This window comes from Anolis carolinensis, chromosome 5 (assembly GCF_035594765.1).
Source record: "Anolis carolinensis isolate JA03-04 chromosome 5, rAnoCar3.1.pri, whole genome shotgun sequence".
Lineage (NCBI taxonomy): Eukaryota > Metazoa > Chordata > Lepidosauria > Squamata > Dactyloidae > Anolis > Anolis carolinensis.
This window is the reverse complement of record NC_085845.1, coordinates 112,406,696-112,432,960: the sequence shown is the minus strand read 5'-3', so window position 1 is coordinate 112,432,960 and position 26,265 is coordinate 112,406,696. Positions and strand designations below refer to the sequence as shown.

At 38.7% G+C, this 26,265-nt stretch overlaps 1 protein-coding gene across 1 annotated transcript in view; it reads left to right on the top strand.

Annotated features, from left to right (window-relative positions):
- Positions 1–230: 230 nt before the first annotated feature.
- sepsecs (Sep (O-phosphoserine) tRNA:Sec (selenocysteine) tRNA synthase) overlaps positions 231–26,265 on the top strand; it is a 33,390-nt gene continuing 7,355 nt past the window's right edge. The window contains exons 1-8 of the mRNA XM_003228525.4: positions 231–444; positions 4,083–4,237; positions 8,760–8,878; positions 8,978–9,136; positions 10,704–10,857; positions 19,486–19,588; positions 20,995–21,124; positions 21,241–21,332. Coding sequence (XP_003228573.3) covers positions 274–444; positions 4,083–4,237; positions 8,760–8,878; positions 8,978–9,136; positions 10,704–10,857; positions 19,486–19,588; positions 20,995–21,124; positions 21,241–21,332 — 1,083 coding nt within the window. The 5' untranslated portion in view covers positions 231–273. The remainder of the gene's footprint in view (positions 445–4,082; positions 4,238–8,759; positions 8,879–8,977; positions 9,137–10,703; positions 10,858–19,485; positions 19,589–20,994; positions 21,125–21,240; positions 21,333–26,265) is intronic.

The window sequence follows — 26,265 nt, the reverse complement described above, 5'->3', positions numbered from 1 at the left end:
AATAAATAAATAAATAAATACGACAAGTTAAGGGAATAACTTCAAAAATAAATCCAAAGTAGCTCCTTTTTGTCAGCAAATGTCCAATTCCATTTATTTCTCTTTAATGTCTCTAGGTGTGTTTTACATGCAACTGCTTTTGCAACCTTCTGTGTGCCTGAGGAAGAAGTCCGCTTCGTCCTCCTATTCCACAGGGGGCGCTAATCGTGATCGCTACCTCAACAGTAGCTCTCTGCCAACTGAACGGCTGACAACTATTCCCAGCGACCGCGCATGCGCACAAAACTTCGCTCTCAGCACCGGGCCGTTCCTCCTTGCTTGTTTTCCGCCATGAACGCGGAGAACTTCCAGACCAGCGAGAGGCTTGTGAGCGCGGCCTACGTGCGACAGGGCTCCCAGGGCCGCCGGGCCCACGAACTCCGCCTAAGCGCTTTGCTGGAGCAGGTAGAGCCGGAAAGGGGGCCATGAGGGGGCAGGAAAAGTGGGAGGGGCCCAACTCCGAAGCCACGCCCCCACTTGTGGCCACGCCCCTCTGAGTGTTACGTTCCCCGAGGACTCGTGCGCTTCCTCCTGTTTTGGACTTCATCTCCCAGAATTCCTGAATGTTGGCCAAGTGGTTGGGGCTTCTGGGAATTGAAGTCCAAAGACCTGCTTTGCCAGTTTGGGAACTTTGAAGCCACTTTAACTGTTTTGGCTCAATGCTCTGAGATCCTAGCTGTAATTTCACATGACTTTTAGCCCTCACTGGCCAAGAGGGCTGGTGAATCCTCAAATTCTCTGGCTTTCATAACATTAGGCCATGACAGTTAAAGTGGGATCAAACTGCATTAATTCTGCAGTATAGACAGGTCTGTAACCAGATTTTTTTTGGGAGAGTTTGAAATCCCCCCCCCCCCCCAAGATGACTTTGCAGGTCAGTGTCTCCTTATCAACAAGGCCCTGAAATTACCATCATTACCTTCCCCATTTCGGCCCATTTCGGCACATGTTGCACTTTGCCTGGGTTCTATGAATTAGTCTCCAGTGTTAATATTGTATGTTTTATGTTGATTTTAACAATTGTTTTTACTGTAATTGATGTTTTTATTGGATAACTGTTTTATTGCTGTGTTTTGATATTTGATTGTTTTATCGGGCAAGGCCCCATGTAAGCCGCCCCGAGTCCCTTCGGGGAGATGGGGCGGGGTATACAAATAAAGTTATTATTATTATATTATTATTATAAGGTTCTTCCCAGATAATATGTCCTGAATCATTGCTCCCTCTTAAAACCAGATCTTTTCGGCCACAAAGGACAATTGTTTCTACAATTGGAAGAAATTTATTTCTGTCTTCTTCTGTTTTCTTCTTATTTCCTTTATCATCAAGACATTTTCCACTGTGAATTAGCAAGAAGTTTTCAGCCAAGCACAATTTTTCCTGATGGTACTGTTTTTGGTGTCTATTGAAGACTTCTGTTGTATTTTTCCGTCACACAAATGCACCAAGCTGCTGATGAGCACCTTTACCTCCAACTTCTCCAAACACCGCACAGTACTTACAGAGTGCACCTTGTAATGAAATGAGTAGGCTAACCAGGGAACTTCACTGAACTATTTGGGTTGAAAATTTAGGTGCCCCTTCTTATCCACAGGAAATACATCTCTTGGCAATGGAGTCTATGGATTTTCCACTAATTGAACTTTCACATAGTCAACAGAAACAGTTTTGTTCATATAAAGTGCAAGGTCTAACAACGACACAGCTTCTTCTCTTTGCTCCTGTTCCATGGTTTCTTTGGCAGGGCTTGAATTAGATGAGCCAGTGGTGGACACCCCAGTTTCCACAGTTTACACCTGCAATCCAGGTCCCATCCCACGCCTTAGGCTTTACTGCTGGCTACCACATTTTGGCAGGGCTTCCACTATGGTTGCTTTCATTATTTCAGTTATTGTTGCTATTTCAGTGTAAATTGGTAGAAAGTTAGGTAATGATAGTGTGACTAATCAAAATTGGGTTGAGATAGTGTGTGCAGTTCTGAAGGGACTTTAATTTTTGCTTCTCATATACTTGGCAGGGGTATTTGGTTAACCTGTTAAAATTCATGAGTAAACCAGGTTTTTCTTTTACCTGAAAAATTTGAACCCCTAAACTGCCCCCCTTGGTTACGAACTTTAGTGTAGAGATGCACTCTTTGAGCTGAAGAGTGTGATCCAGTACAAAATGTGAGTCAGCACATCAATTTAAGAAAGCATCTAGTGTGGGCTTTGGGTGTCTGCGCGAGAGGCATTTTATAGAAAAGAGACACAAGGTAAGAAGAAATGGTTAACATATCAAGATTGCCTAGAAAATCTTCATGGAGAATATAGAGTCAAATGAAGAGATTAAATGCAGAGGGTTTTGGCTTCTAGTGGTTTTCTTATTTACAGCCAATGGAAAGATTCAGAGAAGACAATCTTATTTGGGAGATAGAAAAAAAATCTTCCCCAAAATAGCTGCTGATATTTAATGGTCCTCTACAAGGGCTATCTATACCATCCTTCTGCTTTACATAATAGAAGGTGATGTCCTCCGAGGCTTGGGAAGCACTGTTGGTGATTTTGGAGTGAAATGTTTGAATTGAAGAGTTGGGGATGAGGTTTTGGATCAAGTAAACAGATGTCTGTGTAAATCTAGCAGCAAACAAGCCTTCCCTTGAAGATGTTTGTGTGTCATAATTATATACTTTTGGACATACAACGTATTGTTGTTAGCTATGATTAAATTTAATTGAAAGTAATAGCCAACTTAAGCAGGTTCGGGACCCAAAGTCATGATATTGTTTCCATTTCATCAGCTTGAAAAACAAAATCTCAGCAACACTGAATGAATATTTGGATAGCTTCAGCATTTGAGATATGATACAGCCACCATATCTGCAGGACCATGTCTGAGAAAGTATGTCCTCTAAATATTCCAGAGTTACCATATGGCATTCTTGGACTAGAAACACTTCATTTTAATGGAGTTAGATAATCTCATTAGTCTTTGTGAAGTCCAGGAAAATGCCATCTGTGGATACAGAATTGTAATTATAGGATACTATTCAACCAAAAACCTGAATATTTTAGTTTACAATGTAACTTTTCTGTATTGTTGTTTGGCTTTCATTAATCAGGGCTGAGTAGCCTGTGACCCCCTAGGTCAGTGGTTCCCAACCTGTGGTCCATGGACCACCAGTGGTCTGCAAGAACGAAAATATGGTCTGCGGCCTCACTGTTACTACTACAGATAATAACAGCCCAACTAAATTGTTTTTCTTGGTGTCTTCACTTTTAGGGCTGTTCCTGGGGTTATTTGGGGTGCTGATTCAGAAAATTGCATTGGATAGACCACATCAGCTCTAGATTATTAAATATGGTTTTCAGTGGGTGAGCAGATGGCGGCTAGTGGATGGCATATGTTCTGTATCAGAAACTAAGCGGAGCTCCCGGTGGCGTAGTGGATTAAAGTCTTGTGACTTGAAGGTTGGGTTGCTGATCTGAAAGCTACCAGATTCGAATCCCACCAGGGGAGAGCGTGGATGAGCTCCCTCTATCAGCTCCAGCTCCATGCGGGGACATGAGAGAAGCCTCCCACAGGGATGATAAAAACATCAAACATCCGGACATCCCCTGGGCTACATCCTTGCAGACGGCCAATTCTCTCACACCAGAAGCGACTTGCAGTTTCTCAAGTTGCTCCTGACACGAAAAAAATAAAATAAAATCGGAAACTAGAGCTGATGTGGTCTGTCCAATGCAATTTTCTGAATTGGCACCCCAAATAACCAAACTGAATCTAAAGTTGACCAAAAACTTATTCATAATTCTTTTGGTACTAATGATGGAGAGTGGTACCTGTTCAAAGTGATCCCTAGTCAAGTGGTCCCTGCTCAAAAAAGTTTGGGAACCACTGCTCTAGGTATTTTTGGACAGCATTCCCATCATTTCTAGCCATTGAATTATTGACGGGCTGATGGGAAGGCCAACAATATGGTTTCTGACATCCAATCCAAACAAAGGAATAATGGCACTATGTTGTGAATGTTTTAACTATTTTATTTCATTGTACTCTTTTTGAAGGGAAAATGTCCTGAAGATGGATGGGATGAAAGCACGATTGAGCTTTTCCTTCATGAACTAGCTATTATGGATAGCAACAATTTCCTGGGTAATTGTGGTGTAGGTGAAAGGGAAGGAAGAGTTGCCTCAGGACTAGTAGCCCGGCGACATTACAGGTAAGTACTAATAGATCTCACAAAATATACAAATATATTTTAAATATTTTAAAAACAAGTAACAGAACAAGCTTAGGCAAGTACCGCTTAAAACAAAAGATTGGTACTTCACGTTTATTGTCCATTCCTAAAATTTGCAATGATGTTGGATACATTTCTAAATAGGAGTGTAACAGATGGCTCTTGGTTGCTGTATCACAAAGTGCAGTTTGGTTGTTTGTTTAGCACTCACAGTTTGTGGATGGCAGGTGGAATTTCATTATGTTAAAAGATTTATGTCCATTTGCAAACCCCTGAAAAATGCTCATTTACCAAATGACAGAAGCTTATGAGTGAACATAACTTTCTTCATTAAAATCTTCCCTTTATTCAAGGAAAAAGTTGGGATAGGAAACACACACAGCATTGGTAATTGGTCTGTGCTGTAATTGGTCACATTGTGTGAATTGCTTGAAAGACGATCAGCATTTGTTAGGGATCAAGCTTGCCATATTTCCATTACACAGTTGATAATTCCTGCCGGAACTGGCAGAATTGCTCACATCTTAGGGAACTGATAGTGTCCTTGGATAAGAGCTAGTTCATGGTTGCCAAAATTAGAGATCATGAAATTACATAGGTCATTTTCTCATCTTACCTTCTGTAGGTGATCAGATAGTTTGTGTAATTTTGCATACTTCTTAGAGCAAATAATAATATTTAACTGTATTTTAATGTTATATCTAGTCACAAATATTTATTTTTTTAAAAAAAATGTATTTGTCTTATTTTAAATTTTTATTAGTTTGTGTTATATGATTGTTAGCCTCCTTCTGTTCCTGTGGAGGGAGAGATGGGTTAGAAATATATATATATATATATATATATATATATATATATATATATATATTTGTGTACCAGGAGCGACTTGAGAAACTGCAAGTCACTTCTGGTGTGAGAGAATAGGTTGTCTGCCAGGATGTTGCCCAGGGGACGCCTGGATGTTTGATGTTTTATCATTTTGTGGGAGGCTCATGTCCCTGCATGGGGAGCTAGAGCTGACAGACAGAAGGTCATCCCGCTCCCTGGATTTGAACCGCCGACCTTTCGGTCAGCAGTCCTGCTGGCACAAAGATTTAACCCATTGCGATACCAGGGGCTCCAGATAGAAATAATGATAATAGTAATAATAATAATATAATATGGTGGGAAACTCGTGGCTTTGTGAGGGCACCTTCAGACTTAGCATTGTGATCCCACTCTAACTGCAGTGGTTCAATCCTGTGGTATTCTCTAGAGCGTTATTGAGACTTATCAACGAACAGAGCAAAAACAGAGTAGAAGATTTCATAGGATACTGCCATGGTAGATAAAATGGAATCATAATGCCTTAATTGTGAAGTGTGGAAGGAACCCAGACGTTGTTGGATCTCAGATTTTCAGCAGTTCCTAGCCAACATAGCCACTGGTCAAGCTAGGGTTTGCAGTTCTATAGGAAATGGGAAAATAAATAGGGTGTTGTGTGGTTTCCAGGCTGTATGGCCATGTTCTATCTGCATTTTCTCCTGATGTTTCGCCTGCACCTGTAGCTGGCATCTTCAGAGGAAATAAATGTTCATCACCCATGTCTTCAAACTTATGAAACGCTTCTTGGTTTGATAAAAATCTAAAAATAATTTTGTTGCTGCCATGTTAACAAATATTAGCTTACTGAAATTGCATTTGTGGGTGAAGAAACAAATCATGTATTTCTCTTTTCCACTTCAACTTAATTAATTTTACAGTGGAACACTAATCAGAATTTTGCCTTTCCTTTCCATATATTAAACCAAAAATATAGTGAACGTCAGTTGCATGCAGAGATGTTGAATTATAAGAGTTGCATTTTTAAGTGACCCTTATGACAGATTAATTGTTGCTAACATGAACAAAGTTGTATTAAAATTGATTTTATTCAAATGAAGCAGAGCTTATGGGTAAACTTAACTTTTAATAACCTGAAGTCCTGGGTCAGCTGGCACTTGATTAGACTACTTTATAATTTAGAGATGCTATAAACAGTGCATTTTAAAATATATGCTTATTTTGCTGTCCTGAACAGTATGTAACTTTTGTTCCAGCTCTTATATCAGCAAATACTCCTAAAGTGTTGGTGGAACAATTCTCGGCAATAGATTGAGCACAATTTTTGTCTAGCATAGAAATCGGCAATTATATGTAGTGTTTATTTCCTTTTCATAAAAAGGTAAAGGTTTTCCCCTGACGTTAAGTCCAGTCATGTCTGACTCTGGGGGTTGGTGCTCATCTCCATTTCTAAGCCAAAGAGCCGGCATTGTCCGTAGGCACCTCCAAGGTCATGTGGCCAGTATGACTGCATGGAGCACCATTACCTTCCCACCGGGTCGGTACCTATTTATCTACTCACATTTGCATGTTTTCGAACTGCTAGGTTGGCAGAAGCTGGAGCTAACAGCAGGCGCTCACTCCACTCCAGGGATTTGAACCTGGGACCTTTCAGTCTGCAAGTTCAGCAGCTCTGTGCTTTAACACACTTCGCCACTAGGGCTCCTTTTCATATTCTGAATTATTTTCCTGTAGTATGCCTATCCTTCACCTGTCTTTAAATACCTGAAAGAAAATCAGACCATTTCATATGTCTGTATTTGCCTTCAAGTCGACTGTTAATTTCATGGGATTTTCTTAGATAAGGAATTCCAAGAGGTAGTTCCTTCCTCTAAAATATGGGCCGCAGTACATGGTATCCATTGGGGGTCTCCCATTCAAGTATTAACCAGGACAGACCATGTGCCTTAATAAATAAGGTAACCAGCATTCAATATTTCCAGTACTTCTGACACGCACAAAGGGCACAGGGAAGATCTAAGAATAATGGAATCATAGTGTTAGAAGAGACCACATGAGCCATCTAGTCCAGCTCCCTACCATGCAAGAAAAGCACAATCAAAGCACCCCCGACAGATGGCCATCCAGCCAATGATTAAAAACTTCCAAAGAAGGAGCTTCCATCACACTGAGGCAGAGAGTTCCACTGTTGAACAACTTTTATGGTTGGGAAGTTAGGTGGAATCTCCTTTTCTGTAATTTGAACCAATTGTTCCATTGAGTCCTAGTCTCCAGGGCAAAAGAAAACAGGTCTGCTCCCTCTTCCTTATGACATCCTGTGTTGCAATTATCAGCACTTAGAGGTCCTTTTGCACTAAATATTAGAGCAGTATGCACAGTTCTGCATTCTGTTGCTTGCTCAAGGAAAAGAATAGTGTAGGGCTCAAAGATCTGTTATGACAGGTCAGCAAAGCATAAGAAATCTCCTAGACCAGGCATGGGCAAACTACAGCCCTCCAAGTGTTTTGGACTTCAACTCTCACAATTCCTAACAGCCTTCTGGCTGTTAGGAATTGTGGGAGTTGGAGTCCAAAACACCTGGAGAGCCAAAGTTTGCTCATGTCCGTCCTAGACCCACTGAGTGTTCAATAGCCCCTCTCTGGCTGCAGTCCCAGGAAAACAGTGGCAGCTGGTGGTTAGTCTAAATTTTAATCCAGGCTTTAAAGGATCTCTTCAAGGTGCTGAATGCTGGGGTTAAATAGATTCAGCACCTTGGAGAGATTCTTTAAAATGCCTGCCATAGATTCGCTGACCCGCTGACATGGGAGCCATCAGCCACCACTGCAAGAAAGTATTGAGTTTCCATATTATAGCTTATTGGCTGCATATGAAATAAAGAGTCACACGTTCTGTGGTTCGTATTAATTAATTGAGTACTTTTTAACAGTAAAATTCATGATATTGGCTTTAATGAAGCCATATACCAAAACAATATGGTCATGATTCTTGCATAACCTTTCTATAGAGAGAGGAAGCCAATGTCACATAAGCTGACATTTTCTTATTGTTTCTTATTATTTATTTACTATATTTTTATCCTCTCTTTCTACACATAGGGATTTAAGGTCGCTAACAATGACGTGATACAATACAATAGATTTTTTAAATAAAAGGTAATAAATATATGTATGAATACAAAATTTTAAGAGTATTTGTGTCATGAGTGTAAAAGATAAAATACAGTTAAAATACAGTTAAAATTGCATTTAAAAGCTAGATAGCTCCCTCAAAATCCCACTCACAACATTTTTTTCAGTTGTTATTCCCAACAAACAAGCCTCAAACACTTCAGAGCAGATATTGAGGGGGAGAGCACCCTTTTCTTATCCCATCTTTGATAGAATCTTACAGTTAGAAAGGATTGCAAGGACCAACTAGTCCAACCCCTGGCCATGCAAGAATATACAACTAAAGCACACTTAAAAGTTGCCTACCCAACCTCTGTTTAAAGACCTCCAAGGAAACAAATCAATCACCCTCCAAGGCATTATTTTCCACTGTCAAAGAGAGGCAGTTATGTTAGAGAAAGGGGTTAATTGGATGCATTTCATAGCTTTTAAAAACATGGGATACAGCCCATGGCATTTTAAATATATATATATGAAATATTTTATGTCCCACCATTCTTTTTTGTTTCCAGATTGATCCATGGGATTGGAAGGTCAGGAGATATTTCTGCTGTCCAACCTAAAGCTGCAGGTTCTAGTCTCTTGAACAAACTTACTAATTCACTTGTCTTGGATATTATAAAACTTGCTGGTAAGTTCAGGAGTCAAGCGCATGTTGTTGTTTTCAATAAATATCCCCCAGGATTGAAAAGTCCTTGGTGTTCACGTCTTACTTGCCTTTCACTTGCAGGTGTCAAGACAGCAAATAGCTGCTTTGTTGTCCCAATGGCAACAGGCATGAGTCTGACATTGTGTTTCTTAACCCTGCGGCATAAGAGACCACAAGCAAAATACATCATCTGGCCCCGTATAGACCAGAAGTCTTGTTTCAAGTCAATGATCACTGGAGGTAAAAATGGGTACTGATAGCCTTCATCAGACCAATTGTTGACCTATTAAATGTTTGTTTTGTTAATGTGCAGTTATGCAAGCAGATAGCAGTGTTGTTTCTCAACCAGAACCTGCAATAATTATAGCATACTGGAGGCCTGAAACAAATGATTCTATTATAAATAGCAAGGTGATGTGGAATATTCCGATTCTTCCATTCTCTTCTTTGTTTACAGTCTTCTAGGTTCACAACTCATTCTTCAGCCACTTGTCTCTGGGCTCTATGTAAGGATTTTGATGAAGTCATGCAAACATTACACTTCCTTTACAGAGATCTCTTTGATCTATAATACTATGATTTGTTTAGTATAGAGGGTTAGGTAACTGGAGAGTTCTGTCGGTTGCATGCAAAAAGAAAAAAACCCAAACCAAAAAAGACCTTGAAAACCACTCCTGAGCCCTGATGCAGGATTAATTTTTGCCACGTATTTCCTCACCTGATCAGTTTTTAACACGGGAACAACTGTCAACATCAAACATTAACTTAACCTAAAACAGGTTGAGGGGAACATAATACATTTTCTCGATTATTATTAGATAATATGAAGGGTCTTTTAAAATATTACAAACATTCCCTTAATAAACACAGATGTCAGGTAAACTGAGAGGTGATCTGGGACTGCATAAGGGATCAGGGCTTGTTTTAAAAAAGATTTTTAAAAATGGTAGAAACTCATTTTTTCTATCTGAAGAGTTTTGCTAATACTTAACTTTGTATAATACAGGCAGTCCCCAAGTTATGAATAAAATCAGTTCTATAGGGTTTTTTTTAAGTTACATTTGTTCATATGTCGGAGCAGGCATATTGTTTAAGTGTAACTCCATCCATGTTTTGGATCACATAGGGAAGGGTTAACACCCCTGTGGTGTTTGTTCTGCTGTCTGTGCTCCTGTTGAGAAGACTTCACCTCACTTCCTGTCCTTGTGATAAGTGGATTTTGAAAGGTTTGACTTGTTGTGGAAACAAGGATTGGTGATACAGCTTTAGCTGAGACACTTTTCTCCCATGATAACTCTTCCAGGAGTGAATTTCCCTTCCTAGGAGTAGATTTCTCCCACTTCCTGTTGTCTCATTCCTGTTATTAACTGGGGTCATTTGTAAGATGGACTTTTGTAACTCGGGGACTGCTCGCATTATCATATGAGTCTTATGGTTGAATTATAGGTTATATTATTTTCAAATTCGCCACCATCATCTCATCTACAGAGGGGGATAAATAGAGGGGTCAATTAGATAGACAACTAAAATCTTTATATTTTTCTATCCTTGTCCATATACGTTTTCCATTACGTCATCTAGAATGTGCCCACATGTCATTCTCCTGGCTTGGTGATATAATGTAAATGTACATGTTTAGTGATATCTGTGCTGATTAAAATTAGTTTGGAAGGCAACTGTTGAAATAAAAGTCAAATCAGTGAAGGAGGCAAATAAAGAAAGCAATACAGTTTCCAGCTTTAATTGCAGATTGATTCTTGATATCAGTCTTATGATGTTTTTATGTTCTTTTTGTTGACCTGACTAGGTTTTGAGCCTGTGGTGATAGAAAATGTATTAGAAGGTGATGAGCTACGTACGGACCTCAAGGCGGTGGAAGCTAAAATCCAGGATCTTGGGGCTGATAATATTCTCTGTGTTCATTCTACCACTTCATGTTTTGCTCCAAGAGTTCCTGACAGGTAAATAAATCCATACGTATATGTTGGATACTGATAATCTATTTCCTTTATGGGTGGTTAAACCACTGGCAGTGATTGGTTAATTTTCACTAATCTAGAGAATTGGGGCAATTAGAACAAAGTCACTTAATTTTTCAAATCCTAGAATGGGGTAGGGTTGATAGAAGAGCAGAAGGGGCTAGGAAATAAATATTGGAAAAGGGAATGGTCCAAAACAGTGTTAACAAGAGGAAAATGCTTTCTTTGGGAATGAAAACAATAACACAGTTCGCAGAAACTTGTGATACATGTGACCAAGAATTCATTAACAAATGTATGTGTTGTAACTTGCAAAATATTTAATGTTAGCTTGTAATTAACACACAAATAATTGCCACATTTATGGTCAGCTTTCAAATAATCTTGTATTCCTGATGAAATAAGAGCTTAGCTATACAATCATTGTATTCACTTTGTATAGCTCTTCCACCACTTCTGACTGAAAGTATGGAATTGTATGTTTGAAGGCTCTCCTACATCAAGATAAATCCTTCTCCATATAGAAAACTATTATTTCAGAGAGAAGGGCTCTAGTCTAACCTCTTCCTTGCCATGATACCTTCATATTCAGGATTTTGTGTGTTCAGCTAGAGTTTCAGTGCCATATTGCACTAGCAAGTATCTGCTAGACCTTTTCCCCTTCTTTGCAGACCCACATCATCAGAAAACACCAGCTCTCCAGAGCAGGTTCTGAGAAAAGCTCCAGAGAGGAGGAGAAATTACTTCTAGTTTTATATTTGGGGAGATTTTATGTGGCAGATCATTCTACTCATGGTTTTAATCCTAAATTGAGGGAAAGAGAATCCATTGAGGAAAAGGATTCCGTCAGTGGGACCATATTTTTGGATACCAATCAGGATGATCTGAACAAACTTTGGTATCAATTTTTCTCCCACATATTCGCAAAATAGAAAGGCAAAGTGGCTAGTAATCTGGAAGTAATATGAAGGGAATGTTATTCTGAAGAATAAGTACCGTAAGTTCCATAAATGAAAACTTACTTGGTTTATATTGATGGTCCTGCCATGACTCCAGCTTGGAGGATGGCATGTGTTACAAACTGTTCATCTGAAGGCTTCAGATGGGTTTTTCAGCTTTTGCTATTTGAACTATTAGTTGATATGCAGCCTCCTTGATACATGTTTCAGTGCTTCCTCTTTACAGATGGTTTATTCTTCTCATTTGATAAGCATATGCAAAATGCTACTTAGCCATTTTGTTCTGAGCAATTAAAACCAAAATATTTGAAGATTTTTTTTGCATTCAGTAAAACAAATATTTAGTGAACTTTACATCTTTAGTTGACAGTTATATTTGCATGGAATATTCTACATACAAGGACATCACCTCTGCTACTCTGAATAAGGTCAAATCGTATTACAATTTTATCCATAAGTTATTTGAGCTTATGAATGGGAGGCAACATGATAATTTAAAAACAGATTATAATTACACAGTAATAGAACATTTTTCCATATTGGGAACTTGGGAAAGGTCTTTAAAGCAGTAGTGAAATGAGATCTGGTATATACTCAGTCAAATATTTGGTTTTACAAGTTTTTGTTAGGTTAGCATATTTACATACTTTCCAATTGTCACATTATAGAAATGGTCAGAATCATTTCCTATCTTGTTGTAGTTCACCTTCCCATCTCATTTTACCATTGCCTTCATATTTTGTCTTTTGATCTGTCTTTATCCTTCCTCTTCTTTTTCATTTCCATTTTATTTTTCTGCAGTTGGGGAAATTTTTATTTCATTTGGATCTGAAATATTTTTTTAAAGAGTTACCCTATTGCAGGGTAACTGTCTTTCCTTTAATACTAACACAGATGAAAGGGTAGATCCCCTTTTTCAGGGGTGGTACCACAGCCAAGATAATGGGTTTCCAACAAGCTATCCCTCCCTTCTGTAAGCATAAATCCCTCCCTCACCAGCTTTTCAAAATGGGACAGCGATCTTTTCTGCTCTTTGATCAAACCAACCCTCTATGATTATCCAAGGTATTGTTATCCTTCGAACCAACATTCATTCATTCATTCTCTCCATTCCACCTTAACCAAGATACTGTGTTGGAAAAGACCTTGCATTTTCTTGATGTTCAGCGTGCTTTAGCCTACTATACTCATTATACCGTCTCATCAACTGTTTCAGTGCTATGGCAGTCAGAAGCTGGGTTTGCTCATTTTTTGCAGAGGCTCTCCAAATGTGCAGTTGAATTGATCAATGTGGTATACCAGATTGCCAAGAAACCTGAACCATTAGCCTTCAGGTCCCACCTGACCCATACATAGACTGTAGCCATGCTGGGATGTCTGTAGAGCACCTACTTGGACTCTGCTTCCAATATTTAATCAAGAATATCATGTAAGCTTCAACGCTTGAGTTCCATCCTTTGGAAGAACAGTAGTCATGTGTTTTCTGCTGATATGTATCATTTTCTAGGGCATGCTAGCTAATTATCCATGTGTGTGAAGCACAGAGACCATGAAGAAGACATTGCTTGAAGAAGACCTGTAACTATGATTCTTTGAGTAGTTATCTGAGCCCTCACACAACCCTCCCTCCCCACTGTCCTTCTGCCGGTCTGGCTTACTATCAACAGACAGCAGAATAGAAGAGAAATAGCTCTTTGTGCTATTTATGTTTGTGCCTGAAAGGGATGGGTTTTCCATCAAAGCTACTCAGTTCTGGAACATAGATCTTCCCAGGTATGAGACCCATTTGTTTGAGCACACAGGTGACTACTCAGAGAACTACAGTCACTGGTAAGCAGCCTACTCTTTTTATGCTCCTCCCACCTCTGTGTACAGTTGTACTCCATGGCATATCATCATGGGTTGGAGTTGTCTGCTCCAGAATTGTTTGAGGCTACAAGACAATGCAATTGCTGTTGCCCATTTTTGGTCAAAAGATATTTAGCCACTTGTGCTCCTTCTATTTTTTATCATTTTATACTAATTTATGCAATGCTTTTGATATGAAATAAATAAATAAATAAATGGGTTGGAGAACTTGGTGCACACTGGATGCCCCAATCTGTCACAGTTGCTTTGTATAAAGGTAAAAGTAGCATTTAATACTACCAAGAGAGCCTCTGTAAGCCACCTTTTGCTTACTGAGCTACTGAAATTTGACCTCTAGATGCATTTTTATCTCCAGCTTTGTTATTGCTTAAAAGCTTCAATGTTCCTTTGGAGGTCTTTGCATTTAGAAATATAGTCACATAAAAGTTAAAATTCCAAGTGAAGACTTATTTTTCCCTTTTCACTTTAAATTAGTTTGGCTAGTGTAAATTGAATTTTTAAATATATGGTTGATTTATCGGTTTGATATACATTTGTACAGGTATGTGGTGGAAAGGTATAAAGCAGGACTAATAATTCTGTCTCTGTACCATGAGCGTTGCCTAAACTGAGTTGGAAAATTTACTAACTTGAATCACAGCTATGAAAATAAAAACGACCTGATCTTAGGCCATTCCAATTTGCCTTTCATTTCTCTGCTGCTGCCTTGTCTCTTCAGTACAGTGTTGTGCTCTGTCTTATTCCTGAAACTATGAATTTAAAATATTCAATGACATTTGAAGGGCCTTTTTTATTAAAGGGCTGCTGTCAGCCCCTGAAGGTCACACATTTATCTTTTCGTTGAGATTGCCTCCATTCCTGCAACCTTAGAATATGCCTTTTTTATGATCCAACTTAGTTATTATACATTTTGTCTCAGTACCAGATGAAATGACATTTTCCTTTAAATTTTAAGTAGTTACTTTCTTTAGGTAGTATCCCTTTGGATGCAAAGAGCATCTAAACTGCACTTCTTTGAAATCAGAAGTAGTGTTGAGGGATGGTGATAGGGAGGGGCATTTTTCATAACCTTTTTTCAGGAGGATCAGTTTTTCAACCGATTCACTTGTTCCATACTGAAAAGTATACTTCCATTAAATTCAAAACACATTATTTCTGAGTGTATAGAATTGTACTTCTAATTGATAATACAGCCTCAAGTTAGGATGATTCATTCTGATAATTACACTTGTATTAAATGAGTCTAATTCATGTTGGAAGATGCCCTTCAAACATAAACCAGGAGAAATTAGCAGCCATATTCATCTGCTGGAGATTCTGGCTCAGTAGCTGGAACCTTTTGACCCCTCACAGGTTTTGTAATGAAATTGGCATTACCTACCACTTACAAATACAGAGCACAGGTGCACATATGGTATGGAGCTATTGATCTTGAGTCAGGAATGGAGCCAAGTGAGTAACATACTTCTGGAAGAATTCCACTGAGGGAGTTGGCATTGGCCCCTTACCTTTCCCAAGTATGAGACAGGAGTGCAAAAAAGATTCCATGGGACGTATTCATAAAGACTAATTATTCTTTTATTTACCACTGAAAACTGAGTAAATGCAATTTGGGTAGCTTAATTTAAAAATTGCTAGGCCCACTGGAAATAAAAATCATTTTGAGGGTAACATCTGGCCTAGGTTGCCTAGTTAGACATCATTATTTCTTTATGGCGAAAAGACCCTATTTTTTAGGCTTTTAAGCTTGAAAAAGAACAAAACCAATGGGCATTACATTGGGGTGCAGAAAAGGGAGTGTTTGCTAATAACATTGCTGTCACGTCAAATACAAAACTACCCTCTGAAGCAACCATTTTTACCATTTCATTTTGAATATGCTCAAGGTTTTGCATTTGACTCTTAATAAGTTTTCCACTCCTTGTGGTATATTTGTTCCAACACTGATATACAGAACCTCAGTAATTAAGAACAAAAGGATTTGATGTCACTGCAATAAGGACATCTTTTGATGAAAACCCATGATCACTGCATGAGGCGCCTGCCAATTAAACATTACTTGAAGGCTGTTCTCTGAATTCAATTACCCTTGAAGTATCTGACTTTGTATTAACTTGTGAGTCTGAAGATGTTCAGCAAACTGACCATAACAGCAGTTTCGTTGGTTTGTTATGCAGGCACCAACAAATTATAGTTTACCTTGAACTAAAGGTTCTTGAACATAGTTCTCCAGATGTTGTAGCTCCCACAATCCATGACCTTTGATCATACTGGCTGAAACTTCTGAGAAATCCAACATCTGGGAACCCACTCTTGAACATCAGCATCTTAAACTACCCTATATACCAGGCATGGGCAAACATGGGCTCTCTAGGTGTTTTGGACTTCAACTCCCAGAAATACCCACCAACTTACCAGTTGTTAGGAATTGTGGAAGTTGGAGTCCAAAACACCTGGAGGGCCGAGGGTTGCCCATACCTGATATATACTCATGTATGTCTAGAAAGTTTTGTAAAAAAATCAACTCACCAAAAAACGAGTCAGCTTATCCACGAGTCCGTAGGAGTACTGTGCCTTGACTCTTACAAAAAAAGGAGTCACCGCATTCTCTTAGTAGAGTGGCAAAAGGAAAGAGCTTTCCTTTTGCTAACTCTCTACTCTGTCTGCCATAGCACCACTTCTTTGTTTAGAGGGAAAATAGTGATCAGGGTGACTGGTCCCTGAGGGAGCATTGGGTGCTTTCTCCTCTCCACAGAATAATCCTCAATTTATCCACAGCTCAAAATGAAATCCATAATTTTAAAATCTGACCTCAATTTGTGCATGAGTATATGCAGTAAATGAGGTTTATTTATTTCAGTTTGTCTGGTCCTCTGAAAGAGAGGCCATGTGTGCATGAATTAATGGGGCTTGCATTGCGACTCTACAAACAGTATGTTGGCCTAGGCAGACAGGTCTTTGATGTGATCACACAGCAGCATTCTTCTCACATTTTACTCTACTGTCATTAATTTTAGGATGTTGGCATAGACTTGGGACTTCATCAGGCGGACTGAGGTAAAAGCGGGAGAAAACAGAGGGAACTGTCTTAACCTGTTCCCTTCCATCTTTCCCTATCTTGAGGGATGGCCAGCCATCCTATGTACTTACCAATTTCCCACTCCTTTCTCCTGTCTGGAACCTATTTGAAGTTGGGTAATGCCCAACTCCTAAAGATGGGATTTAGGCTCCATTTCCATGTGCTTAGGAAACAACACAAATTCCCACCAGAAGTGCCCTCCCGTGGGGCTCTGTTTCCTAAGCACATAGAAATGGATTGTTGTATGTTTTCCGGGCTGTATGGCCATGTTCTAGAAGTATTCTCTCCTGACGTTTTGCCCACATCTATGGCAGGCATCCTCAGAAGTTGTGAGGTATGGAGAAACTCAGCAAGGAAGGTTTATACAGTAGAGTCTCACTTATCCAACACTCGCTTATCCAACGTTCTGGATTATCCAACACATTTTTGTAGTCAATGTTTTCAATACATTGTGATATTTTGGTGCTAAATTCATAAATACAGTAATCAATAATATTAGTAATTAGTAATATAAATACTACATAGCATTACTGCGTATTGAACTACTTTTTCTGTCAACTTTGTTGTATAACATGATGTTTTGGTGCTTAATTTGTAAAATCATAATCTAATTTGATTTTTAATAGGCTTTTCCTTCATCCCTCCTTATTATCCAACATATTAACTTATCCAACATTCTGCTGGCCTGTTTATGTTGGATAAGTGAGACTCTACTGTATATATCTGTGGGAAGTCCATACCTCACAACCTCTGAGGATGCCTGCCATAGATGTGGGCAAAATGTCAGGAGAGAATACTTCTAGAACATGGCTATACAGCCCGGAAAACATACAACAACCCTGTGATCCTGGCCATGGAAGCCTTCGACAACACACATAGAAATGGAGCCTGAAGAACATCGAATAAAGTTCTTAGCCATTATGGTTGCATATTATTTACAGTATCAGAAGCATTATGCAGTGCAGTTCTTACTGCTGTTGCACTCATGTTTTTGTGAGCAATTGGTTGGTCATTGTGGAAATAAAATGGTGGACTAGGCAGGCATACCTGGGTTTTGAAACCAGATTCAACTTAACCCGTTTGGATCCAATTCAACTGAAGTTCTTTGCACAGGTTTCCTGTTACAGTCTTCCATTTGCATATACCTTTCTTAGCGCCAATACCTTTCTTAGCACAGAAACCAACTGATTCTTAAAGAAGTTTCTTAGTTTGTTCTGTTTGTATTATATTTGAATACAGCCATGCTCACTATTATAAGGTCACTCGGTGAGTTTTCCAACAGAATAAATATTTGACTCTTTGGTTTTGGTCCAACATGCTATCCACTAACCATAATATAATAGTCTGGTTCTTGCAGTTGGAGTTCACACCCTCCACCTTATCCTCTTCTTTCTCTTCGTCACCTTGCTCTAGTAGCAGAGTCCTGTTTCAGAATCTATTATGTCAGGATTAATTGTTAGAATGTGTACAAAGATTACAGACTCATTTCAACAAAGTCTGTAGGGAGAGGATGGCTTTAATTGCTGCCAAATTCAGTTTGGGTGTATAGCTAAGAGATGCCATAGTTCATTTCCTGGCCCAGAAGGATTAAAAACTCATTTTAAAAAATACGTTTTTTTGCGCGTTTATCCTTTATAGTGGCTTAGTTTAGTTTAAAGTTGTACATTAGTGTTCAATATGTACACCTTACATATTCAGACTCTATCATAATGATTCTGTTGCACTGCTCACAAACTAGCCAGGTAAGTTTCTCTTCTGGACAAGAAATGTTTGACAATGTCAGAGATGGGTTTCTGAGCAGGAAAAAAAATAACAGATGAACAAATGCTACTGCATTCATTTTTGGGTGAACGGTGCTAGTGTCAGTGGCTGTAAAGAGCATTTTTCTTAGGAACCCTTCAAATCTCACTCTCTGGAGTAAAATAAATGTATCCTTACATGTTTACCATGTGGCAATCAGGAAAGTTCCTAACTGAATACCAGTAGTAAACCTAGAATTTTCAGACAAGGCAAAAGGCTGTACCATGAGATTTTTAGGTATTATGACAGACGTGCTACTTAGTTCCACATAGATAATTTACTTGTTCACTGCATGTCTGTGCGCATCTTGAGAAGATATCTGAATTAGAAAGTTGGTCCATTCTTATCTGAATGACTTTGGTTAACACAGATTAAACTATGGATTAATGGGATGGTTATCAACAACAGCAAGATATTCAGTTTTTCTAAATAATAACCGCTGTTTCAGCCATCAAAACATAATATGCACTTGGAGCTTTAGAGAAATGTATGAATCATTTGTTTGAATAAAAAAATTGTTTAGTAAAAAGTGCTAAGAACTGTTCAGTAATAACCAACACCACAAAACCTGAAATTTATTTCATAGCGTTGGCCCAACAGAGTTTTACAACTAAGAGAAGCTGTTGGTGATATGACACAATAGTGATCTTTCTGGATTAAAAGTTGTTCATGGGTTATTGTAACAACTCATTGTAGTTTAATCATCTATTTCAATTCCATCCTAGGTTTCTGTCCCATCCTAAATTGTAGGATAATAATGGGGGCCTCTTACATTAGCTGGTCTGCTTGTCTCTCTCTTTGTTCCTCCTTTACATTTATTTCTGACTCATCTACCTATCTATTCCTATGCCCTTTTTTCTGTTTTTGCCTTTATTTGACCTAAACTCTTGTTTATATTTGCAGATTGGAAGAATTGGCTGAGATATGTGCAAAATATGACATCCCTCATATAGTTAATAATGCCTATGGAGTTCAGTCTTCCAAATGCATGCATCTCATTCAGCAGGTAAGATGAGAAGTTGACTTCAGATATGGGTCATATGTCTTTAGATTAAATGGAGACTGAATTTCTGGGCTCATCTGTTATTTCTCACTTAGGGTGTTCCTCAGGGGTTTTCTAGGATTGAGTGTGTGTGACTTAACCTTAGTATTCTCTTATAATAAGTTTCATAACAGGGATTGCTTTGAGATGTAGCTCTTGTAGGCTTCCTGTATACTTCTGAGTACAGGTCAGGGTTTACCTTGAACCCAAGCAATATACAGCCTTATTGCTTACCTTGAAAGAAGCTTGCTCTCAAACAAGCATGTCGCTGTCCTGAAGTTATCTAGAAAAGTTCTCCAGGTTCTTTACCAGGACCCGTGGAACAGAAGAACACACCTTATTCATAATGGAAACATGCCTGCAGAATATATTTTCTAATTGTCCTTTCCTAATGCCTGTACTTCTTAGCTTTAGATGTTAGCATATAATCTAGGCATTTGATTTTAGTATCTTTAGTAGGATGTTTTACTGTGCTGCTCTGTTGTTCTAGCATTGTTTGTTGTTTGCAATGACTTGAAAATTCTCTTAATATAGTTAAAGTAAAATAACTTCATACTTCTGTTAGTCTAAGCTGCCCATCAGGAAGTAAATTCTCTTGAAGAGGTCTAGATCCAACTGTGAGTCCCAAGTAAACTCATTAAATCAGTGGAAATTTATTAAATCAAGACTTGTTAAAATTCATTGATTCAGTGTGTCTTCTCAAGTAAAGTTTGATTTAATGTGGCAGATTGTCTAAATAAACATGGATAGAGCTCTTCTGTTGGAAGCTGGGAATAAAGATACAATGTGTTCATCTAGACTCCATTGTACAGCTTTTCCCCTTAATATCAGAAAATAATAAATCTGATTTGGCAGTGGAGGGTGTTATGGGGGGAATCCATACAATACTCAGCTCCACCCACCCCCACAATTACCTTTGTGTTGTGTTTGGATAGAGTTTCTCTCAGCTTGAGTCACATATTCTCCTAATAAGATGCAATGTCATCAGTGTTAGTGGTCTTACCCTACTCTTGTGAAATAGAAATTATATAGCTAAAATTCCATGTTTTGAAAAAGGCTTACCTGTTTCAGTTCTTGTCTTTATCACTTATTATTATTTTCCAAACACTAATCAACAACAGTAGAAAAAATATTTGATGAAACTAAGGCAAAAGACACTGAAAAGTTATCTTGTACAAAGTCCTTTGAACTAAATGAGAAGTGTGAAATACATGCCCGTTTTCCCATTTGTCAGTTAGGTTTGCATAAGAGTCTTTTGGGGGCTCGTGCTAGTATTGATTAACACTGCTCAGTTCAGGTGTTTTGCTGGATTTCTGAGTTCTTTCTCTGTATTTATATGTATTGCATCCGTTCTTCATTCTGTCATTTAGGGAGCAAGAAGAGGCAGAATCGATGCTTTTGTGCAAAGTTTGGACAAGAATTTTATGGTTCCAGTAGGTGGTGCTATCATTGCTGGCTTCAATGACTCCTTCATACAGGAGATCAGCAAAATGTACCCAGGTACCTAGTTTTTAAATTGATTGTTCTTAGGAAAACAATTCTCAAAAGAAACTGAAATAGCTTACTCTCTCAAGTAAGAAGCGAATTGATGGATATCTTATGTTTCCCTTCCCCAGGAAGAGCCTCAGCCTCTCCTTCATTAGATGTTCTCATTACATTGTTGACCTTGGGCACAAAAGGGTATCAACGGCTGCTAAAAGAGAGAAAGGTAATATTTCAAAAGTAACTGATGGCAAATTACAGTTGTAAGTTGCAGCCAACAGTAATAGAGCTGCAGCTGTTAGGGCCAGCAGCAGGAGTGTTGTACATGCATTAAGAACCCTTGCTTGCTCTGCGACATTGTCATCTTCTTGCTTTCTTTTTGTTTTGTTCAAGATTTCTGTGCTGGTTTTCACCCTTGGAGTTTTGGCTCTTGAACATAGAGTGATTCCATTTTATTTTCCCCATCGAACTTCAGTGTTGTCAGTTAGGCTAATGAAGGGATCCACATTCATAACAATCCCTATGACTTATCTGCTGTTAGCCTTGGATTTCCAAAACTGCCAGCTTCTGTCATCTTTTCATTTGTGTCTTGAATTACTGTCAGGTTGGTTTTTCTATAGTAAAAAATTCCAACTAGTCCCTAAATCTGTGAGACTTTCCATAGAGAAGAGGAAGCTAGATGTTAACATATTGACCACTCTGTACACTATTATGCAGCATGTCCCTTACTCATTGATCAAAAGACGGTCAGGGAATTTGATCCTCCAGTTAAAGTTCCAAGAGATTTCAAGCAATCCTCCGACAGCACCCCTGGTGACCTCCCTGCCAAAAGCGAGTAGAATTATTTATTTCTGCAATCAACCACCAAAGTCCAACAGTTGAGATGCCATCACCTTTATGATGAATGAGAGTGCCACTAGACAGAATAAGATCAATAAGGTACAATTCCCCTTATTGATCTCTGACACAAAATAATCAGTTATGACCACAAGTGCAGCCACAGTGCAACATCCAGTCTTACATGATGAACAATAACTCAGATGAACTTGAAGCTGCACAACCATGACTTGGTCAACACTCTGTTACTCAAGGAGGAATCCTCAGAAAGCATTAGAATTACACTTAGAAATACAGCATTACTTCTACACCCCTTTTATGTGTGTCATTCACAATGCATTTTAATGTGTTTGTAACTTGTTGCAAATGTTTGTTGTGAGGGTTTGTAAAAAGGCACCATGATATAATGACTTGACTGGAAAGGCATGTGTTGACAGCTAATTGGCTAAGCCAGCCAGGAGCCAGAATTTTGATTGGCTGCTGTCTCTAGCTTGGTGCTGAGACAAACGGTTGTAACTGCCATTTTCACCTCGGGGAGTGAAGAGAGTGCTGACTGGAAATAGCCAGGAAGGAGATGGCTGCCAACTCTCCAAAGTCTGATTATTTATAAGGCAAATAAGGCATATTTAAAGACTCTTTAAAGGGACTATTTATTCCCTATGTTCTCTGTGTGAATTCAGGGAGACTGCTGTATATATTGTTGCCCTGTTTGATCTTTTGGACTGAAGTAAAGTTACTGTTACTTGTTACACAAACCTGAGTGACACTTTATTATACTGCAGGGTTTATTCTGATTCAGAAACAGTGGTAAAGCTTCTATTTATCTACAACTTTCAACATTTGTGACACTTACTTACATATTTGCAGTTGACTTTTTCATTTAATACAGCAGAATCTAGTGAAGATATGAGCCTGTCCTGGGTTATACCACATCAAAGTGGAGTTTCATGCCTGAAAAGTGGGCTTCTCTACAGAAAGAAAGACTTTCTTAGCATAGAAAACTAGCATGTTGGGGAGAAGGTTATTGTAGACCTCTTCCTTCTACAATTTAGTTTTTTTATTGTTTTTTTTAAATTGAAGAAACTGTTTAAATTAGTGGTTTTCAACTTGTGGATCCCCAGGTGTTTTGGCCTACAACTCCCTGAAATCCAAGCCAGTTTATCAGCTGTTAGGATTTCTGGAAGCTGAAGGCCAAAACATCTGAGGACTCACAGGTGAGAACCACTGATTTAAATAGTCAATCACCAGACTTCTAAAAATGCGATAGTCTCGCAGGTTTGGCTTTTCTGCGACTTGAAGCCTTGTTTCATGTTGGGCTGTGAGACCAGTGTTTCTGCCCATGGTGAAATAATGAAAATACATTTCTCTGTTTTGTGTATTTCTGATTTGTGAACATAATTTGTACATTTTCCCCAAATGTGTAAAGTTCTTTCCCAGTTATTGTGTTTCCACTGAATTCCTTTGTATTGTCCTGAAAGCCATAGATATTTGTGACCGGTCAAAGGAAGATATGGTTGTTCTGTCAGCATATCTCAAAAGGTGCAAATTTCCCTATCTGTTGACACTGAGATCTACTCCTTGAGCCTGTGGAACGTAAAATGAAGAATGATAGGCAGCTAGGGAAGCAGAGAGTCAAAAGGGTCTATGAAAGATAATCATTTTTTAAGCTCTTGTCTGGCAGCCAGGAAATAAACAACGTGTTGAACGGATGAAGATAGTTCAGAGAAGCCTCACTTAATGTTGCAGATCAAAATGCTGTTAGGACACACAGCAATAAGATGGGAAGCAATAACAACAGTAGTTTTACTTTGTACACTGAGTTTCCCCCCTGTTATAACTGAAGTGCTTTTGTGGAACTTAGCGTAGCCTCATAATTGACTTACTTTGACAGTACATCAACTAATATTGCATCATTGATTTTTCAGTGTGTTGAGAGGAATGTTGCGATTGCTTCTTTGAGGGATGTTAGTCACATTCTTATTAATTCTATTTTCACATCTTTCAACTCTTGTGCATCTTTAAATCTGGAAGGTTTTTTTCTCTCTTGCAGGTATAGGGCTATTTTTGGATGTAATTAAACAGAAGCAAAGTGATTTGATGTTACTTGAAATGTACATCATTTTGATTGATGGCTCAGTGCCATTGTTTGATTGCTACTTTTGAAGCAGAACAAAACCAGTTCACATTGTACCATCTCCTTGTTTCAGGCTGCTATAGAAATCTCAAGATACCAGGCCAGTGATTCCTAAATAGTGGCTGCAGCAGGACACAGTAGCATATCAGGTGAAATAAATAATCAAACACTTTGACCAAAATATTCCCCCATTTACTCATAACATACATCTAAGAGGCCACCTGATAGATCAGTGCATGAGCTGCTATGCTGAACTTACCTCCCGTTAGTTTATGAGGAAGGGAAGATTTTACTAGGACTGAGTTGCTGTGAGTTTTCTAGGCTGTATGGCCATGCTCCAGAAGCATTCTTTCTTGACGTTTCGCTGACATCTATGGCAGGCATTCTCAGAGGTTGTGCGGTCTGTTGGAAACTAGGCAAATGAGGTTTATATATCTGTGGAATGTCCAGGGTGGGAGAAAGAACTCATGTCTGCTTGAGGCAAGTGTGAATGTTGCAATTGACCACCTTGATTAGCATGGAATGGCCTTGCAGCTTCAAAGCCTGGCTGCTTCCTGCCTGGGGGAATCCTTTAATGGGAGGTGTTAGCTGGCCCTGATTGTTTCCTGTCTGGAATTCCCCTTTCTTTGAAATGCTGGACCACTCTAACAACCACCATGTCAGACTACACAGAGAAGCCATTGAAATCCACAAGCATGTATACAATTTCAACAGAAAGGAGGAAACTATGAAAATAAACAAAATCAGACTACCAGTATAAAATAAAACTCTAAAATCAGGACAGTAAATAAAGAACAACACTCAAAAAACAGGGAATTCCAGACAGGAAACAATCAGGCACAGCTAACACTTCCCAGCAAAGGATCCCCCCAGCCAGGCTTTGAAGCTGCAAGGCCATTCAGTGCTAATCAAGGTGGCCAACTGCAACATTCACTTTCCTCAAGCAGACAATAGTCCTTCACTCACCCTGGACATTCCACAGATATATAAACCTCCCTTGCCTAGTTTCCAACAGACCTCACAACTTCTGAGGATGCCTGCCTTAGATGTGGGCAAAACATCAGGACAGAATGCTTCTGGAACATGGCCATACAGCTTGGAAAACTCACAGCAACCCAGTGATTCTGGCCATGAAAGCTTTCAGCAACACATTTTTACTTGGACTGTTTTGGTTATGGAATGGATGCTGCTCATTTCATCTCCGCTAAGATAAAAGTTGGTTTTTAACTTCGAAAACACAGATACATTAATAAGCTCTGCGAAGGGGGAAACCAAGGAGGAAGGCTCTTCTACAACCATTACAGGACTTTTCAGGGGGTAGAATGAATTGTAGCTCCTCCTTAATCTTCAGTACAGAAGAGGGAAGACTGAGCAGTCTCACCAGAAATCTGTGTGATAGTTGGCAGTCCTACTTTCAAGTAGAAACAGCTCTTGCAATTTCTCCAGAAAAATAAGAATAGTTCCCAAGAATGTGAAAATGGGAGGACTGGTGGCCATATTAAAAAAATCAAATTGATTTTACTGTGCCAATCCCATCTACCTCTTCTAGAAAGACATAAAATACATTGGCCATACATGATTTTGCACATGTTCAGTGGAGGATCAGATTTACAGCTAGATTTACTGGCTAGATTATAAAGCTTTACTGACTGGCCCTGTGCCTTCAAAAAATCTCACTTTCTGTCCCTGTCAGAATTGGATTTTGAAAAAAATGGCTTGTTGTGGACACAAGGATTGGTTGTTTCACCACCGTCCTTAACTATGAGTCGAATAATAATAATAATAATAATAATAATAATAATAATAATAATAATAGTAGTAGTAATACTACTACTAATAATAATAAATATTTATTGATTTTGTGATACGAAATCCAGCATATCTATCTTGTTTGCTGTGTCATAATAAAATAACTATTTATTTATACAGCGCTTTTTTCCCTCAGAGGCTTACAACATATTAAAATAATGTAAACAACAATTCAAATACATCAATAAAAAGTATAAAACATCATAAAATAAACAGTTTTAATCAACATTAATATGCATTCACATTCTTGTGGCATCATGTATGTAAATTGGATGTTTGTAACTCTGACTGCCTATATAGGGTTCATTATTATCCATAGTTTCAGTTATCTTCAGGGATGAGGGTGGTCTTGAAACATATCCCCTGTCGATACAGGGGT